At 48.6% G+C, this 16315-nt stretch overlaps 1 protein-coding gene across 1 annotated transcript in view; it reads right to left on the minus strand.

Annotated features, from left to right (window-relative positions):
- slc5a5 (solute carrier family 5 member 5) overlaps positions 1–15979 on the minus strand; it is a 39319-nt gene extending 23340 nt beyond the window's left edge. Inside the window, exons 1-7 of the mRNA XM_078198661.1 lie at positions 15126–15979; positions 13863–13928; positions 9509–9560; positions 6998–7065; positions 6269–6423; positions 3400–3540; positions 249–378 (exon numbers count right to left, since the gene is read on the minus strand). Coding sequence (XP_078054787.1) covers positions 249–378; positions 3400–3540; positions 6269–6423; positions 6998–7065; positions 9509–9560; positions 13863–13928; positions 15126–15488 — 975 coding nt within the window. The 5' untranslated portion in view covers positions 15489–15979. The remainder of the gene's footprint in view (positions 1–248; positions 379–3399; positions 3541–6268; positions 6424–6997; positions 7066–9508; positions 9561–13862; positions 13929–15125) is intronic.
- Positions 15980–16315: the final 336 nt, after the last annotated feature.

A 16315-nucleotide genomic window follows, 5' to 3' on the forward strand; every position in this document is an offset into this window, starting at 1 on the left:
GCCAGAATTCTCTTGGCACAACTTGACATTAAAAAAGCAAGGGTGCAGTGTTTGGGGGGGGGGGGCGCGGGGGGGGGGGGGGGGGGGGGTGGGTTTAGAGATGTGGTTTTGCAGTAGATTGGGGGGAATGGGGTGCGGGGTGACGTATGACTACAAGCTTCTTCCTTATGTAAACAGTACAACATTCCGGTGAAAACCATTCCTCGCTCCGCTGCTCACTCAGCCGACTGGTTCTGCGTTTGCCTCACCTGATCCGGTGCAGAGACATGCCCAGCTTTGACAGGGTCGCAATCCCTGTACAAGGTAAACATAATGATTCCACAGGTCGCTGCGCTTGTCACTATCATCCACAGGCCAATTTGGTTCACAAAGATTGCCCTGTAAACAGACGCAAGCAGAGTCTGGCATTCAGAATATTCCACACTTCAAGTGTTCTCCACTTCCCTCTCAAACATGAGGAGACGAACGGAAATCGAGAGTCACGTTTCATTGAAGAGACAGAATGTTTCCCTACGCCCTGCACAGTTTCAAAACTTAACCCAAGTTCACGGTTGAAGAAGCAGCAAGGACTCTCTCAGAGCGTCGGAGAGAGGGCTCCACTGAGGCAGATGAGTGATTTTAACATCTCAATTCCCTCCACTAATTTCAGTGCTTAGGCTTCGACTCACACTTGATGCAGAGGTCAAGCGTTAGCCCCCACTTTACAAAGCTTCTCCCACACACGGTCCATAACCCGACTCAATGAGAGATCGCAAGGAAAGCTGTCCAAAGAAGAACAGCCCTGTCAGCTTTTAAGGGAATGAGTCAATTTTTTACACAGAGACTGAGTAACACCTGGTTTCACAAGTCAACGTGTTGCTGCTGTTTCCGGATAAAGGAATGTAAGGGATAGGAGCAGCAGTAGGCCATTCAGCCCCTCGAGTCTGCACCGACTCTCCAACAGAGCAACTTACCCAGGCCCTATCCTCGTAACCCCAGGTATTTACCCCGCTAATCCACCAAACCGACACATCTTGGGACACTCAGGATCAATTCAGCATGGTCAATCCACCTAAGCTGCACAAATTTGGAGTGGGGTTCAAAGAACGTAAGAAATAGGACAGGGGTAGGCCATTCAGCCCTTTGAGTCTGCACTGACTCTCCAACAAAGCATCTTACCCAGGCCCTATCCCCATAACCCCAGGTATTTACCCCGCTAATCCACCTAACCGACACATTTATTGACACTAAGGGTCAATTTAGCATGGTCAATCCACCTAACTTGCACAAATTTGGAGTGAGGCTCAAAGAACGTAAGAAATAGAAGCAGGAGGAGGCCATTCAGCCCATTGAACCTCAACTCCACTTTCCTGCCCTACCTGCATATCCCTCGATTCTCTCAGTCTCCAGAAATCTATTGAACTCAGTCTGAAATATCCTCAACGACAGAACATCCACAGCCCCTCTGTGACTGAGGATCCCAACGATTCACCATCCTCGCATCAAAGAACTTTCGCTCTCCTTTTCTCCTTCGTTTCGTCAAAGGCCTGAATTAAATGCTCCCCCTGCTGGTTGGTTTTTCAGCTGCAGTGTGGGAGTGGGTGGTGGGGGGTGTTGTGGGGTGGGGGGGGGGGGGCGGCGGGGGTGTGGGTGGGTGGGGGGGGGGGGAATGCTGTGGGGGGAGCATGAGATCGGCTGCCAACCACCCCGACCTCACCGCAGTGATTTTATCAAGTGTAAGGCTTTGAATGGGGATGAGAAAAATATCAGCCATGATTGAATGGCGGAGCAGACTCGATGGGCCGAGTGGCCTAATTCCGCTCTTATGTCTTAAGGTCTTATGGAATCTGCCTGTGCCCAAATTATTGGTCACAAAATTGGTCTCACCCAACCTCAGATTTTAGTCCAGTGGGAGAATGTAATTGTCATGGGGGAAGCCCAAAAATAAATGGGATCGGGCCTTAGATGGGAATCGGGCTATGGGTGGGGGGGTGGTAGAATCTCTGTCAGAAGCTCCCTGCTAACTTTGGGCGCCCACCCCTGTTAACTTCTGATGACCACTGGAACTCCCTCCTCAACTTGGCCCCTTGCCCGATGCCCCAATCTTCCACCACCAACCCATGCCTACCCTTCCCCCTCTCCCACCCTCGCACAGGCCTCCACCCCCTGGGATCTTGAAAACCCAACTCCCTGCGACTTAGTCACCAATGTCGTCAGAGATTTCCTCTGTCCACTGTTGCTCTTGTCACCTCAGTGACAGGTGAGCTGTCTGCCAATCTCCTGGAGCTCCCGGGTGAGGGGTGGGATTTCTGCCCGCTGCCAATCAATGCTCATTCAAGTGTGAAATGGCTGCGGAGTAAGCAGAGAATTCTTTGTCTGGCAGGAGGAAACCGAGCCATCCAAAAGATTCAGGCCATTTACTCTTGCATATTTCCAATTTTTACCAGGGTGGCATGGTGGTTAGCACTGCTGCCTCACGGTGCCAGGGACGTGGGTTCAACTCCAGCCTCGGGTCACTGTCTGTGTGGAGTCTGCACGTTCTCCCCATGTCTGTGTGGGTTTCCTTCGGGTGCTCTGGTTTCCTCCCACAGTCCAAAGATGTGTGGGTTAGGTACATCAGCCACGCTAAATTTCCCCTTAGTGTCCCGGGATGCAAAGGTTAGAGAGATTAGCAGAGTAAATATGTGGGGTTACAGGGATAGGGCCTGGGTGGGATTGTTGTCAGTGCACACTCGATGGCTGAATGGCCTCCTTCTGCACTGTAGGGATTCTACGATTTCTGTGATAATTTAACTGGGTTTCCTCCGGGTGCTCCAATTTCCTCTCACAGTCGATAGATGTGCAGGTTAGGTGGATTGGCCATGTTAAATGTGCAGGGTTACGAGGATGGGGCTGAGGTGTCAGCCTGCGTGGGATGTACAGTTGGAGAGTCGGTGCTGACTCGATTAGCCGAATGGCCTCCTTCTGCACTTTAGGGATTCTATCGATGCGATCACTCCATCTTTGGCAGCTGTGCCTTCAGCTGCCTGGGCCCCAAGCTCCAGAATTTCCTCCCTAAACCTCACCACTTCTCCATCACATTTTCCTTTATCTTATTCCTTAAAACCTGCCTCTTTGACCAAGCTCTTGGTCATCTGATCTCCCCAGGTCACTCAGCTGGCTCGTGCTTTGTTTTTAATATCCATTGTTCTGGTCATGAGTTGAGATGATTGACCTCAAACAACCATCTTCCTTTGTATGGTATGACCCCACCATTGCAAAACTGGGTTGTAGACTGGGGTCCTCAGCACTCAGTCCCACATTGGGTGCCACGCTGAATGCCCCGTCTCGTACTCCAGTCTGTATTTTCCTTCACCCCTTCAGCCAAGCCGTCCCACAGCTTCTCTTGGCTCAGTTTGGGTTTTACTCGTTCCAACTTACAGCCGCGCTTGACACTCGGTCTTGCAAGCGATGTAGCGCTGGACTTGCGCCTGATTCACTCCATACATCGACAACCACAGGACCGTTCCCCCCACAACAAATGTCCAGAACGTGTAGCGTTTCCTGGGATCTGGATCGAAACTAAAGAGAGAACTTCCATCAATGAACATTCCAAACGTAAATCACCCGTAATAGAGCTTTCCAATAGCAACATCAGAGCGGACAATTTGGGCAACTGGATGGCACAGTGGTTGGCACTGCTGCCTCACAGCGCCAGGGGCCCAGGTTCAATTCCGGCCTCAGGTCACTGTCTGTGTGGAGTTTGCACATTGTCTGCGTGGGTTTCCTCCCGGGTGCTCCCACAGTCCATAGATGTTTGGGTTCGGTTGATTGGCCATGGTAAATTGACTCGAGTCCACTCCACTCCACCTGACGAAGGAGCAGTGCTCCGAAAGCTAATGGCGTTTGCTACCAAATAAACCTGTTGGACTTTAACCTGGTGTTGTTAAAACTCTTACTGAATTGATCCTAGTGTCAGAGGGATTAGCAGGGTAAATGTGTGAGCTTATGGGAATAGGGACCGGATGGGATTGTGGTCTCTGCAGACTCGATGGGCCAAATGGCCTCCTTCTGCACTGGAGGGATTCTATGATTCCGTGAATTACACCCAATGTTTCTTTCTTTTCGTTCTTTAAAGAAAGGGTCAAGCCATCTAGATCAGGACCTCTCTAGAATTTTATTTTTATTTCATTCATGGAATATGGGCTTCACTGGCCAGGCCAGCATTAATTGCCCAACCCTAATTGCCCCTGAGAATGTGATGGTGAGCCGCTTTCCTGAACAACTGCAGTCCATGGGATGTAGGTACGCCCACAGTGACAATGGTGCAGGAATCCAGGCTTTTGACCCGGCGACTGCGAAGGAACGGCAGTATATTTCCAAGTCAGGATGGTGAGTGACTTGGAGGGGAACTTGCAGATGGTGGTGTTCCCATTTGTCTGCTGTCTTTGTCCTTCTAGATGGGAATCGTCATGGGTTTGGAAGGTGCTGTCTAAGGAGCCTTGGTGAGTTTGTTTTATTCATTCTCGGTGTGTGAGCATCTCTGACAAGGCTGGTGTTTATTGCCCATCCCGAGTTGTCACTTGAGAAGGTGGCGGTGAGCTGCCTTCTTGAGCCGGGGTAATTAGGAATGGACAATAAATGCTGGACTTGTCAGCAAAGCTCATATTCCAACATTAAATTTAAAAGAATAACGTGCTACAGGAACAGGCGAGAACACCTCAACTTGAATTCCTTCTCTGTCCTTGGCTAATCTCAGTTGATATGGCATGCTTGCCTTTATAGGACGGGGCATAGAGTATAAAAGTTGGGGTCTGATGTTGCAGATGTATAGAACGTTGGTTCGGCCGCATTTGGAATACTGCGTCCAGTTCTGGTCGCCACACTACCAGAAAGACGTGGAGGCTTTGGAGAGAGTGCAGAGGAGGTTTACCAGGATGTTGCCTGGTATGGAGGGACTTAGTTATGAGGAGAGATTGGGTAAACTGGGGTTGTTCTCCCTGAAAAGACGGAGGATGAGGGGAGACTTAATAGAGGTGTATAAAATTATGAAAGGCATAGATAGGGCGAACGGTGGGAAGCTTTTTCCCAGGTCGGTGGTGACGTTCACGAGGGGTCATAGATTCAAGGTGAAGTGGGGGAGGTTTAACACGGATATCAGAAGGACATATTTTACACAGAGGGTGGTGGGGGCCTGGAATGCGCTGCCAGGCAAGGTGGTGGAGGCGGACACACTGGGAACGTTTAAGACTTATCTAGACAGCCATATGAACGGAGTGGGAATGGAGGGATACAAAAGAATGGTCTAGTTTGGACCAGGGAGCGGCACGGGCTTGGAGGGCCATAGGGCCTGTTCCTGTGCTGTATTGTTCTTTGTTCTTTGTCCTTTGTTCTTTGATTTGCAACAATTGATATAATGTGGGAGGGCAGGGAGCAAAGGGTTATCAGCCAAGAGCCTCATCATCGTACATAGTAAATGTGGGTACCAGCAAAGAATGGAATTCAACCGTGAGGAACTCAATAGCGAAACAGCCTGTGGAGCAGCGATAGGCAACCTAGGCTAGTGAGTGGGTCGCGTGAGTGGCCCTCCTTCACCTCAGCGGACCACAAAATTGAAATCGGGCTTGTTCACTAACCGTGACCCCCATGAATAAGATTAAATACATTTAATACACACCAAATATCTCATTACAAGTTATGGAAAATGCTTAATCATTTATAGATTAATAGAACTGTTATCAACTTCAAATGGTAAAAGCAAAATAAATATTTACGCTTTGGACCCAGAGGGAGCGCACGGCTCTCACAGTCAATGTAGTGAGTAATCAGCACCCATCACTTCAATCAAGTTAGCTATTTGTATGGCAGAGGTATATAGATTCTTGACTAACATGCGGGGACAATGTTATCGGGGTTAGGCAGCTGAAGTTGAGGCCACAATCGGCCATGATCTTATTGAAGGGCAGAGCCCCAAGTCACAAGGAATCATAGAATCATAGTATCCCTACAGTGCAGAAGGAGGCCATTTGGCCCATCGAGTCTGCACTGAGTCTTACCCAGGCTTAGTCCGTAACCCTATGTATTTACCCCGGTAATCGCCCTAAACTATATATCTTGGGACACTAAGTGGCAATTTAGCTTAGCTAATCAACCTAACCTGCACATATTTGTCGTTATTTCCATATTGTATTGATTAGTAATTATGCTGTATTAGTTTTGGATTTTTCCAAAGGGTCAGTGACGATGGAGGTTCACTGGGATGCTCGGTGTCCCAGTGATGAAGATCATTGCAAACACTTTACTCTCTTACTCTCCAAAATTGATCCTGGACCCATTAAATGCATTCTCCAAAACTATGGCAGTTCCTCCAGCCAAATAGGTTCCCCGGATTATGATCGCGATGAACCCAGACATCATGGTGATGACTTGAAAGACGTCAGTCCAGACGACGGCTTTCAACCCTCCCTGGAGGCACAGGAGTGAAAACCATTAAACACCGAAACATGGCGAGGGATAAAGTACTTTCCTTGACAGCTGTGATAGTTCAGCGTCAATAAAAACTATTGAAGCGTTAGAAACTGTTTCAACTGGCAGGAGGGTTGGTAACTGGAGGCCACAGAGTTAAAGCCATTGGAAAGAGAGGCAGAGGGGAGAGATGGAGGAATATATTTAATACAATGATTTTGTGCTGCATGAAAGGGCGGTGGAAGCAGATTCAATCGTGATTCTTCATCCATAAATTGGAGAAATACTTGAAGGGAAGAAAATTGTACGGTTACATAGAAAGAGCAGAGAGGGAGGAACCATCGCATCCAACAGTTATATCACAGTGAAAGGTTAGAATGTTGAATCCATGGTGCGATTGGTTGAGGAATAGATAATGCTGATTTCTTTACAGACCATCTCGAGGGAATCTGTAGTTTACAGAGACAACCATGAAGGTGCCAGGCTAAACTAGAATCTAAATAGGTGAGCACTGTAGAATATCAGGACCTTTAACAGGGTGCTGTGGGTTTCTGAGTAAATGTTCTTTACTAACCACGGTTGTGTAGAATGTGCAGATGAATCCAGTGGATAATATAGATACCCAGATATTAAGGCCAGTGACTGAAAGACAACAAGGCACATCAGGATGAGACAATACCACATATTAATGGCTCAACACAGTCCATTAAACAATGTATTAAACATCCTTATAGGAGAACCTTACACATAATGACCTTCATGCCCAGAAAATGTTAAAATTAATTTATGAGATGTGGGCGTCGCTGGCTAAACAAGCATTTATTGCCCACCCTAATCGACCTTGAGAAGGTGGCAGTGAGCTGCCTTCTTGAGCCACTGCAGCCCATATCATGTTGGTACACCCACAGGGAGGAAGTCCCAGGATTTTGACCCAGCGAAATGAAGGAACGGCCAATATATTTCCAGATCAGGGTGAGTGACTTGGAGGGAAACTTGCAGGTGGTGGTGGTGGTCCCAGGTGTATACAGCCCTTGTCCTTCTAGATGATAGCGGTCATGGGTTTGGAAGGTGCTGCCTAAAGAAACTTGGTGAGTTCCTGCAGTGCATCTTGTAGATGGTACAGACAGCTGCCACTGTGCATCAGTGCTGGAGGGATTGAATATTTGTGGATGGGATGCCAATCAAGTGGGCTGCTTGTCATGGATGGTATGGAGCATCTTGAGTATTGTTGGTGCTGTCATCCCAGCTTCCTTCCCTTAAAGGAAATAATTACCCTGGTAAACGTCAATCTCATATCAAAGTCCACCCAAGAATATTTTGCCCAAAATATTTGTCATTTCATTTTGCTTCATGTAAAAGCGACATTTGTTCTTCAAAGATCAAAACCCAAAAGTTTCAGACCCAAGGAATATTCCTGGTGATATGAAGGATGGTTTAGGATGCTAAAATGCTCTGTCCAAGACTGCAAGAAACTACAAAGGGTCGTGAATAAAGCCCAGTCCATCACGCAAACCAGCCTCCCATCCATTGACTCTGTCTACACTTCCCACTGCCTCAGGAAAGCAACCAGCATAATTTAAAGACTCCACGCACCCCGGACATTCTCTCTTCCACCTTCTTCCGTCGGGAAAAAGGTCACGTTCCGACCGACTCAAGAACAGCTTCTTCTCTGCTGCCGTCAGACTTTTGAATGGACCTACCTCGCATTAAGTTGATCTTTCTCTACGCCCTAGCTATGACTGTAACACTACATTCTGCACCCTCTCCTTTCCTTCTCTATGAACGGTATGCTTTGTCTGGTATAGCGCGCAAGAAACAATACTTTTCATTGTATGCTAATACATGTGACAATAATAAATCAAACCAAATCAAAAAAATCTCAATCCGAAGCTCAAATTTGAAGTCAAATGTTGCTACTGAAAGTTGAGAGGGAATACCGCTCGTCAACTTCGTGTATTGTGCTTGTTTCTGTCACTCCAACAGGAATTTTGATTTTTAAAACTTTATTCTGTGAAAAAATTAAAAGATGAAAACGGATTGTGGAATCTTATCACAGGACGGAAGGGGAAATAATGACTGCCAACAGATTTAGCCAACAACTTGGTACTCATCTTCACCAGCCTTAAAACCAAAATTGAAGATTCGTTCACTGTTATTTTCTTCAAAGGTCTTGCATAAATCAACCATTCTTTCACATCGCTGGGTCAAATTCCTGGCTAGCTCCCTAGCTCAGCACTGTGGGTGTTAGCTACACCACGTGGACTGTCACAGCCCATGAGATAAGCTCACCCACACTTTCTTAATTGCAGCTACTACGAGCGGTGCGGTGGCACAGTGGTTAACACTCCGCCTCACAGCGCCAGGGACCCAGGTTCAATTCCGGCCTTGGGTCACTGTCTGTCTGTGTGGAGTCTGCACGTTCTCACCGTATCTGTGTGGGCGTGCTCCGCTTTCCTCACACAGTCCAAAAGATGTGCGGGTTAGGTTTATTGGCCATGCTAAGTTGCCCCTTAGTGTCAGGACTATCAGCAGGGTAAATATGTGAGGTTATGGGGATAGGGCCTGGGTGGGATTGTGGTCGGTGCAGACTCGATGGGCCGAATGGCCTCCTCCTGCACTGTAGGGATTCTGTGATTCTAACTCGCGACCTTGCAGCTCTTATCCACAGATATAATTTTGAAAAGTGTTGCCCCCAGTCGGACGTTGGCCAATATTTTTGTCCTGTGGGACCACCACGACATCCATCTCGGAGTCAGGTCATCAACATCTGCTGCCATTGGATTTGTAACAACAATTTCCGTTTGTATAGCGTCTTTGATGTAGAAAAACATCCCAAGGTGCTTCCCAGACGGGCCATTGGACAAAAATGGATGCTGAGGGGGGGGGGATGATCCGAAATCTCGGTCAAAAAGTTAGGCTTGGAGGAGGATCTTAAAGGAGGATAGGGAGGGATAAAGAGGTAGAGGGAGTTTAGGGCGGATAAGCCTCACTAACTCGAGTTGATTAGAAAAGGGTTTGAACTGCCCAGACCAGCTGACATGTAATTGCAATTTGATAAAGGCGAAACTAAACAGTGACCACTTGCCTTGGTTTAATATCAGAGCAGGCGCATAAATGACAATCCCGGTGTACAGGACCTACAGGGTTAAAAAGAACATCATGGATCAATCAAGGCAAAGGTTTGGCTTTCAACAGATAGAGACTTGCTTATTGATGAGTGGACGGCATGGTGGCACGGTGGTTAGCACTGCTGCCTCACTGCGCCAGGGACCAGGATTTGATTCCTGGCTTGGGTCACTGCCTGTGCAGAGTCTGCACATTCTCCCCGTGTCTGCATGGGTTTCCTCCGGGTGCTCTGGTTTCCTCCCACAGTCCAAAAATGTGCGGACTAGGTTGATTGGCCCATGCTAAATTGCCCCTTAGTGTCAGGAGGACTAGCTAGGGTAAATGTATGGGGTTACGGGGATAAGGCCTGAGTGGGATTGTGGTCGGTGCAGACTCGATGGTCCGATTGGCTTCCTTCTGCACTGTAGGGATTCTATGACCCGTTAAGCAGGAGCTTGTCCGAAGAACAAGGACAGAAAATGGCATTTGATAGAATAACGATTCTATTACTGGATGGTGACCAAGAGACCTGGACTAATGTTCCAGAGGCATGAATTCAAATCGAGTCATAGCGTCATAGAGGTTTACAGCATGGAAACAGGCCCTTCAGCCCAACCTGTCCATGCCGCCCTTTTTTTTAACCGCTAAGCTAGTCCCAATTGCCCACATTTGGCCCATTTCCCTCTATACCCATCCTACTCATGTAACTGTCCAAATGCTTTTTAAAAGATAAAATTGTACCCAAGTGGTTAGCACTGCTGCCTCACAGTGCCAGGGAGCCGGGTTCGATTCCCAGCTTGGGTCACCCTCTGTGCGGAGTTCGCACGTTATCTCGTGTCTGCGTGGGTTCCTCCGGGCGCTCCAGTTTCCTCCCACAGTCTGAAAGATGTGCTAGTTAGGTGCATTGGCCATGCTAAATTCTCCCTCAGTGTACGTGAACAGGTGCCGGAGTGTGGGGACTGGGGGATTTTCACAGTAACTTCATCGCAGTGTTAATGTAAGCCAACTTGTGACTAATAAGTAAAATTTAAACTTTAAACCATGGCAGCTGGTGGAATTTAAATTCAATAACTAAATCTGGATTGAATAGCTAGTTTCTGGTCTCAGTAATAGTGATGGTGAAACTGTCTGATTATTTTTAAAAACCAATTGGCATCAGTCACTTATATTAGGGAAAGAACTCTACCCTCTAAGGGAGGTAGTGGTATTGTCACTGGACTAGTTATCTAGAGAGCCAGGGTAATGCTCTGGGGACCTGGATTCGAATCCCACCACAGCAGATAGTGAAATTTGAATTCACCAGATGACTGTGAAATCATTGTCAATTGTGGTCAAATGTCATTTGGTTCATTAATGTTCTTTAGGGAAGGAAATCTGCCATTCTTACCGGTTTGGTCAATATGTGACCCTCTGAAATGGCAAAGCTAGCCATTCAGTTGAAGGGCAATTGGGGAAGGGCGGCACGGTGGCACAGTGGTTAGTGCTGCTGCCTCACAGCACCAGAGACCCAGGTTTTGATTCCCGGCTTAGGTCACTGTCTGTGTGGAGTTTGCACATTCTCCCCGTGTCTGTGTGGGTTTCCTCAGGGTGCTCCGGTTTCCTCCCACAGTCCGAAAGACGTGCTGGTTAGGGTGCATTGGCCGTGCTAAATTCTCCCTCAGTGTAACCCAAACAGTCGCCGGAGTGTGGTGATCAGGGGATTTTCACAGTAACTTCATTGCAGTGTTAATGTAAGCCTACTTGTTACTAATAAATAAAGTTCAAACTAAACTTTTAAAAAATGCCAGTCAGCGATGTTCACATTCCATGGACGAATAAAAACAAAATCTGCCCAACCTAGATGCAACTGAAGACCCACATTAATATCTGAACTACTTTCTGAAATAGCCTGGAGGAGCGATGAGGGATTGGTAAGATTGATGAGCTGGGCAGTGGCATCCACATTGCATGAATAAACAAGTCAGTGATGAGAAAGAGAGCATGTGCGGGATTTTCCAGCCCCAAAACTGGAAAATCCTGCCTGAAGTCATCAGACAAAGCAGCGAGCATGGAAAATACCCTATCCTCCGCTGTAAACATGTATTCTCTCTACCTGTGCATCGCAGCAGAAGTGTGTGCCACTTAACAAGATGCACCGCAGCAACTCGCAAACTCTTCATCGCCAGCACCTTCTGAACCCGTGACCTCTGCCACCCAGAAGGACAGTAGACACAATGGAACCTGCAAGTTCACTCCAAGTCACTCACCATTCTGATTTGGAACTATGGGTGCGATTTTCCAGCCACCCTCCTCCCAAGACCAGGAAATCCTGCCCTGAGGTCAACAGACCTTTGCGTGGTTTCCCCGCCCCCCCACCCCACCCCCACCCCCCCCACCCCCACCCCTCATCCCCACCGCCCAATTCCTATGGCGGCCGGGATAGAAAAATTCCACCCTATATCTCCATTCCCTCATTGTCGTTGGGTCAAAATCCTGGAGCTCACTCCCTAACAGCACTGTGGGTGTACCTACACCACAGGGACTGCAGGTCGCCACCTCCATCTCAAGGGGCAATTAGGGATGGGCAATAAATTCTGGTTTAGCCAGTAATGCCCACTGATGCCAGGCCTGAGTATTCCCAGCACTTTCAGTTTATTATTTGAAAAGAATAATTGTTTGATATTTCACTGTGAGCCTCAGTGTGATTGACACTTCCTGATTTGGTGACAGCTTGAGTTAAAATTGCTCTTTGTCAATTCTGGGTCCAGAATGCAGAATCAGAACCAGTTACTAAAATTCACAGTCAACCTGTCAAATTACACCTCACCCAAGCTCCAAAAGAAATTATCTACCCATTAAATGGTCACACGCATCCAACTCTGTCGGTTAATGCCGAATCATTTATTAATCTGCTCAGCGCAAAACTGGAAAACCTATCAGACTGTGAGAAAGCGCGTGAAACAAGTACAATTCAAATCAACTTGATTGGAAGAGAGCATGGTGGCACGGTGGCACGGTGGTTAGCACTGCTGCCTCACAGCGCCAGGGACCTGGGTTCAATCCCGGCCTCGGGTTACTGTCTGTTGTGGAGTTTGCACGTTCTCCCTGTATCTACGTGGGTTTCCTCCGGGTGCTCCGGTTCCCTCCCACGGTCCAAGGATGTGCGGGTTAGGTTGATTGGCCTAGCAAGCCATTCAGTTCAAGGGCGACTCGGGATGGGCAATAAATGCTGGCTCAGCCAGGGACACCCATGCCCCACGAATGAATGAAAAAAAAGGGCTCGATTGATTAGGCCATAAGACATAGAAGCAGAATTAGGCCACTCGGCCCATCGTGTCTGCTCCGCCATTCAATCATGGCTGATATTTTTCTCATCACCATTTTCTTGCCTTTTCCCCGTAACCCCTGATCCCCTGATTAATCAAGAACCTATCTATCTCTGTCTTAAAGACACTCAATGACCCGGCTTCCAGAGCCTTCTGCGGCAAAGAGTTCCACTGATTCACCAGTCACCACACTCCTCCTCATCTCTGTTTTAAAGGATCATCCTTTTAGCCTGAGGTAGTGCCCTCTGGTTCCAGTTTTGGGCCGTGCTAAATTGCTCCTAGTATCAGGGGGGATTAGCAGGGTAAATATGCGGTGCTACGGAGATAAGGCCTGGGTGGGATTGTTGTCAGTGCAGGCTCGACGGGTCGAATGGCCTCCTTCTGTACTGTAGGGGTTCTACGAAGAAGGAGAGGGGTCGACCCCAAAATTCCTCAGCTTGTGATTGTGTGAGGATTGTGCTCGGATTGCGCCCATTGGTCATCCAGTACTGACCCCAGTCAACATTGAGTTGGGGGCCATCTCACCGTGGGCACTGAGTGAGGCATGTGTGTGGGTACATCAGGCTGTGGGAGATCAGAAGGGTTGGGAGGGGGAGGTGGGGGAGGAGGGGGAGGGGGATTGTTAGGTCACAGTGGGTGGGGTGAAGTAGCTTAACTGGATCCGGCAGGTTAAAGTAGGAGCTGGATAGCTTTGTGGGAAATTCAGTTATTTTACATTGTTACATTCACCCCCGACCCAATCACTGATGGGTTAAGATTGCACCCCCCCCCCCACCACTACCAGCCCTGCTTCCCCCCCCACCCCCCCCCAGCCCCCCTGCCTCCCCCCCCGCCGCCCACCACCCCCCCCCTCCCCCGCCCCCAACCCCCACTACGTGAAACTTCTGCACCAATGTTTTTACTCATTCAGAGAAACCACAATGCGATGCGATTGGTGGGGGTGAACCCAGAACTTTCTAAGCCTTAGCCTCAGTTCCCCAGGAGAGATCTACCTGTTGTGATAAACGGAAAACATGCTGAAACTCTTACCGTGGCTGCTGTGAATTGTATGGTTCCACACAGTCGGAGGCCTTTGCTGAACCGCAGTTCCAGGTACTGTAAAAATAAACCATTATTTCCAGAAACAGTCATTAGCTTTTTTTTACACCACGGGTGGAATCTTATGCCTGACACTACCCCCCCCCCCCCCGCCCCCCGCCCCCCGCACCCCCCCTCCCCCGCGCCCCCCCCGCCCCTCCCCACCACCGATGGCTTATTTGCTGGGGGCATCTAATGAGGCTGGTCGTGGCAGATGGAGACACTGCTGCCCTCCCGCCTCCACTCTGAGTACATCTGGGACAGGCTGCCCTGTTCTCCATTAAGGTCCTAAAATAGGTAGTTAATGCCCACTTAGGGGCCCCATCCAACCAGCACTGGGTGACACAGTGGCACAGTGCTGCACAATACTGCTGCCTCACTGCACCAGGGACCCGGGTTCGGTTCCCGGCTTGGATCACTGTCTGTGTGGAGTTTGCACATTCTCCCCGTGTCTGCCTGGGTTTCCTCCGGGTGCTCCGGTTTCCTCCCACACTCCAGAGCTGTGCGGGTTAGGTGGATTGGCCATGCTGAGTTGCCCCTTGATGTCGGGGGATAAGCTAGGGTAAATGCATGGGGTTATGGGGAGAGGTGGGATTGTGGTCGGTGTGGACTCGATGGGCCGAATGGTCTCCTTCTGTAGGGATTCTATAAACCAGCAACAGTACCTGGTCAAAGGGACCAGACATCAGAAAGGGGTGACAATGGCCCAGTGATATTACCACTAATCAAGAAACTCAGCAAACATTCTGGGGTTCGAATCCCGCCAAGGCAGATGGTGGAATTTGAATTCAATAAAAAATATCTGGAATTAAGAATCTACTGATGACCATGCAACCATTGCCAATTGTCGGAGAACACACCTGGTTCACTAATGTCCTTTAGGGAAGGAAATCTGCCGTCCTTACCTGGTTTTTGATTTGATTTATTATTAAATGCTGACCCCGCCTCCTCGCCAATTTACCGTGCGGAGCACCGGATATCCGGCGCTAGGAGATGCTTGCGGGATGAGAACGTTCACAGAAATCCTATGAATCGTCCCCTGCACGATTCTCCCGGCCTCCTGCGCTGGGAAATTAGCGCAGCAAGATGGGAGAATCGCCCCCTGTGAGCCTCTCTGTATAACTGCAAGTTCTTTGGTTTTTAAAAATAATTCTTCTGCAGGATTGGAATCGAGGGATGCAATCGCCAACTCCATCAGGTCTCACACGCGCTTACCTCATAGGTGCTGGTTAATCTCAAACGATAGAAAATCGGCAGGAAGAGATAGGCAGTCAGCACAGCATTCAGTGTTTGGCCCAAACACATCTGTACAAACTTAGCCCCGTAGCTGTACGCTTCGACCGGAACCCCGAGCACCTGGACGGCCGACATGAAGCTAGCCGAGAGGGACAGACCCACCGGCAGAGCGAGCATCCGTCGACCCCCTGTGAAAAAGTCATCCGCCTTCGCCTGCCGGTCGCGGCGGCGAGCGGCAAAAAATATCCCGATCCCGGTGGAAATCAGGAGCATGGCAGCGAAGAGAAGATAATCCCAGAGTGTGAACGTTATCCTTGCTGGTTCCGCGGCAGCTGTGTCCATGGTCACCACTTTGCTGAAGAGCTGACGTTAAGAATGCGGATTGCAAGAGAATCAAACATCAAAACCCACTTTGGAATGAAAGTTCCTTGTTAAAGAAACTTTAACAGAACATCGAAAGGCTTCAAGGAGATCCCGATTGGTTAAACCTGATGCCGTTTTGTTTCTCGGCACTTACAAAATCACCAAAGTAATTCACCTAAATCTCCGGAGTGAGCGCTTGTCCCAGTGTTGAGAAGGCACCGAAACCTGTGAGAACTCAAGAGCCCTTTGCAAGCTTGGCACAAACGTGCTTCTGGAATTTAGAATGAGCCGTCCCGACAGTCCGAGCTGACACCATGCAATCGCAGCAAACTCAACTTCAGTTTTGTGCTTCCTTGAGTTTGGAAGTGTTGGAGGGCGCCCGGTGAATGAAAAATAGGGGATGAAAATGAGGGAGGTGTTCTTTGTTAAACTTGCCGCTTCGGACTTTCATTTTCCACTGCCAAAGCAGGACACACCTTGTGGGTTTTTAACCCTTCAAAAGGAGAATAAGCCAGACACAGGAGAACAGGAGTGATATTTATTCAGCCACTCTAACCACAAGCGTCACTGCACAGTAAATATTTAGCCGAGATTTTCCAATTAGTTTAATCAAGAAAGGGATATAAATTTAAGGAAATCAGGAAATGGGTGTGGGGAACTCTGAAACCACTCCTTTGCCCATTTCGGATCCAATGCCCCTTTCCTCTCTCAAATCCCACCGTGACAGATAACATAACTCAAATTCAACAAAAATCTGGAATTTAAAGTTTAAGGGTGACAATGAAACCATTGTCGATTGTCGGAAA

Source organism: Mustelus asterias, chromosome 26 (assembly GCF_964213995.1).
Source record: "Mustelus asterias chromosome 26, sMusAst1.hap1.1, whole genome shotgun sequence".
In the NCBI taxonomy this organism is placed as follows: Eukaryota; Metazoa; Chordata; class Chondrichthyes; order Carcharhiniformes; family Triakidae; genus Mustelus; species Mustelus asterias.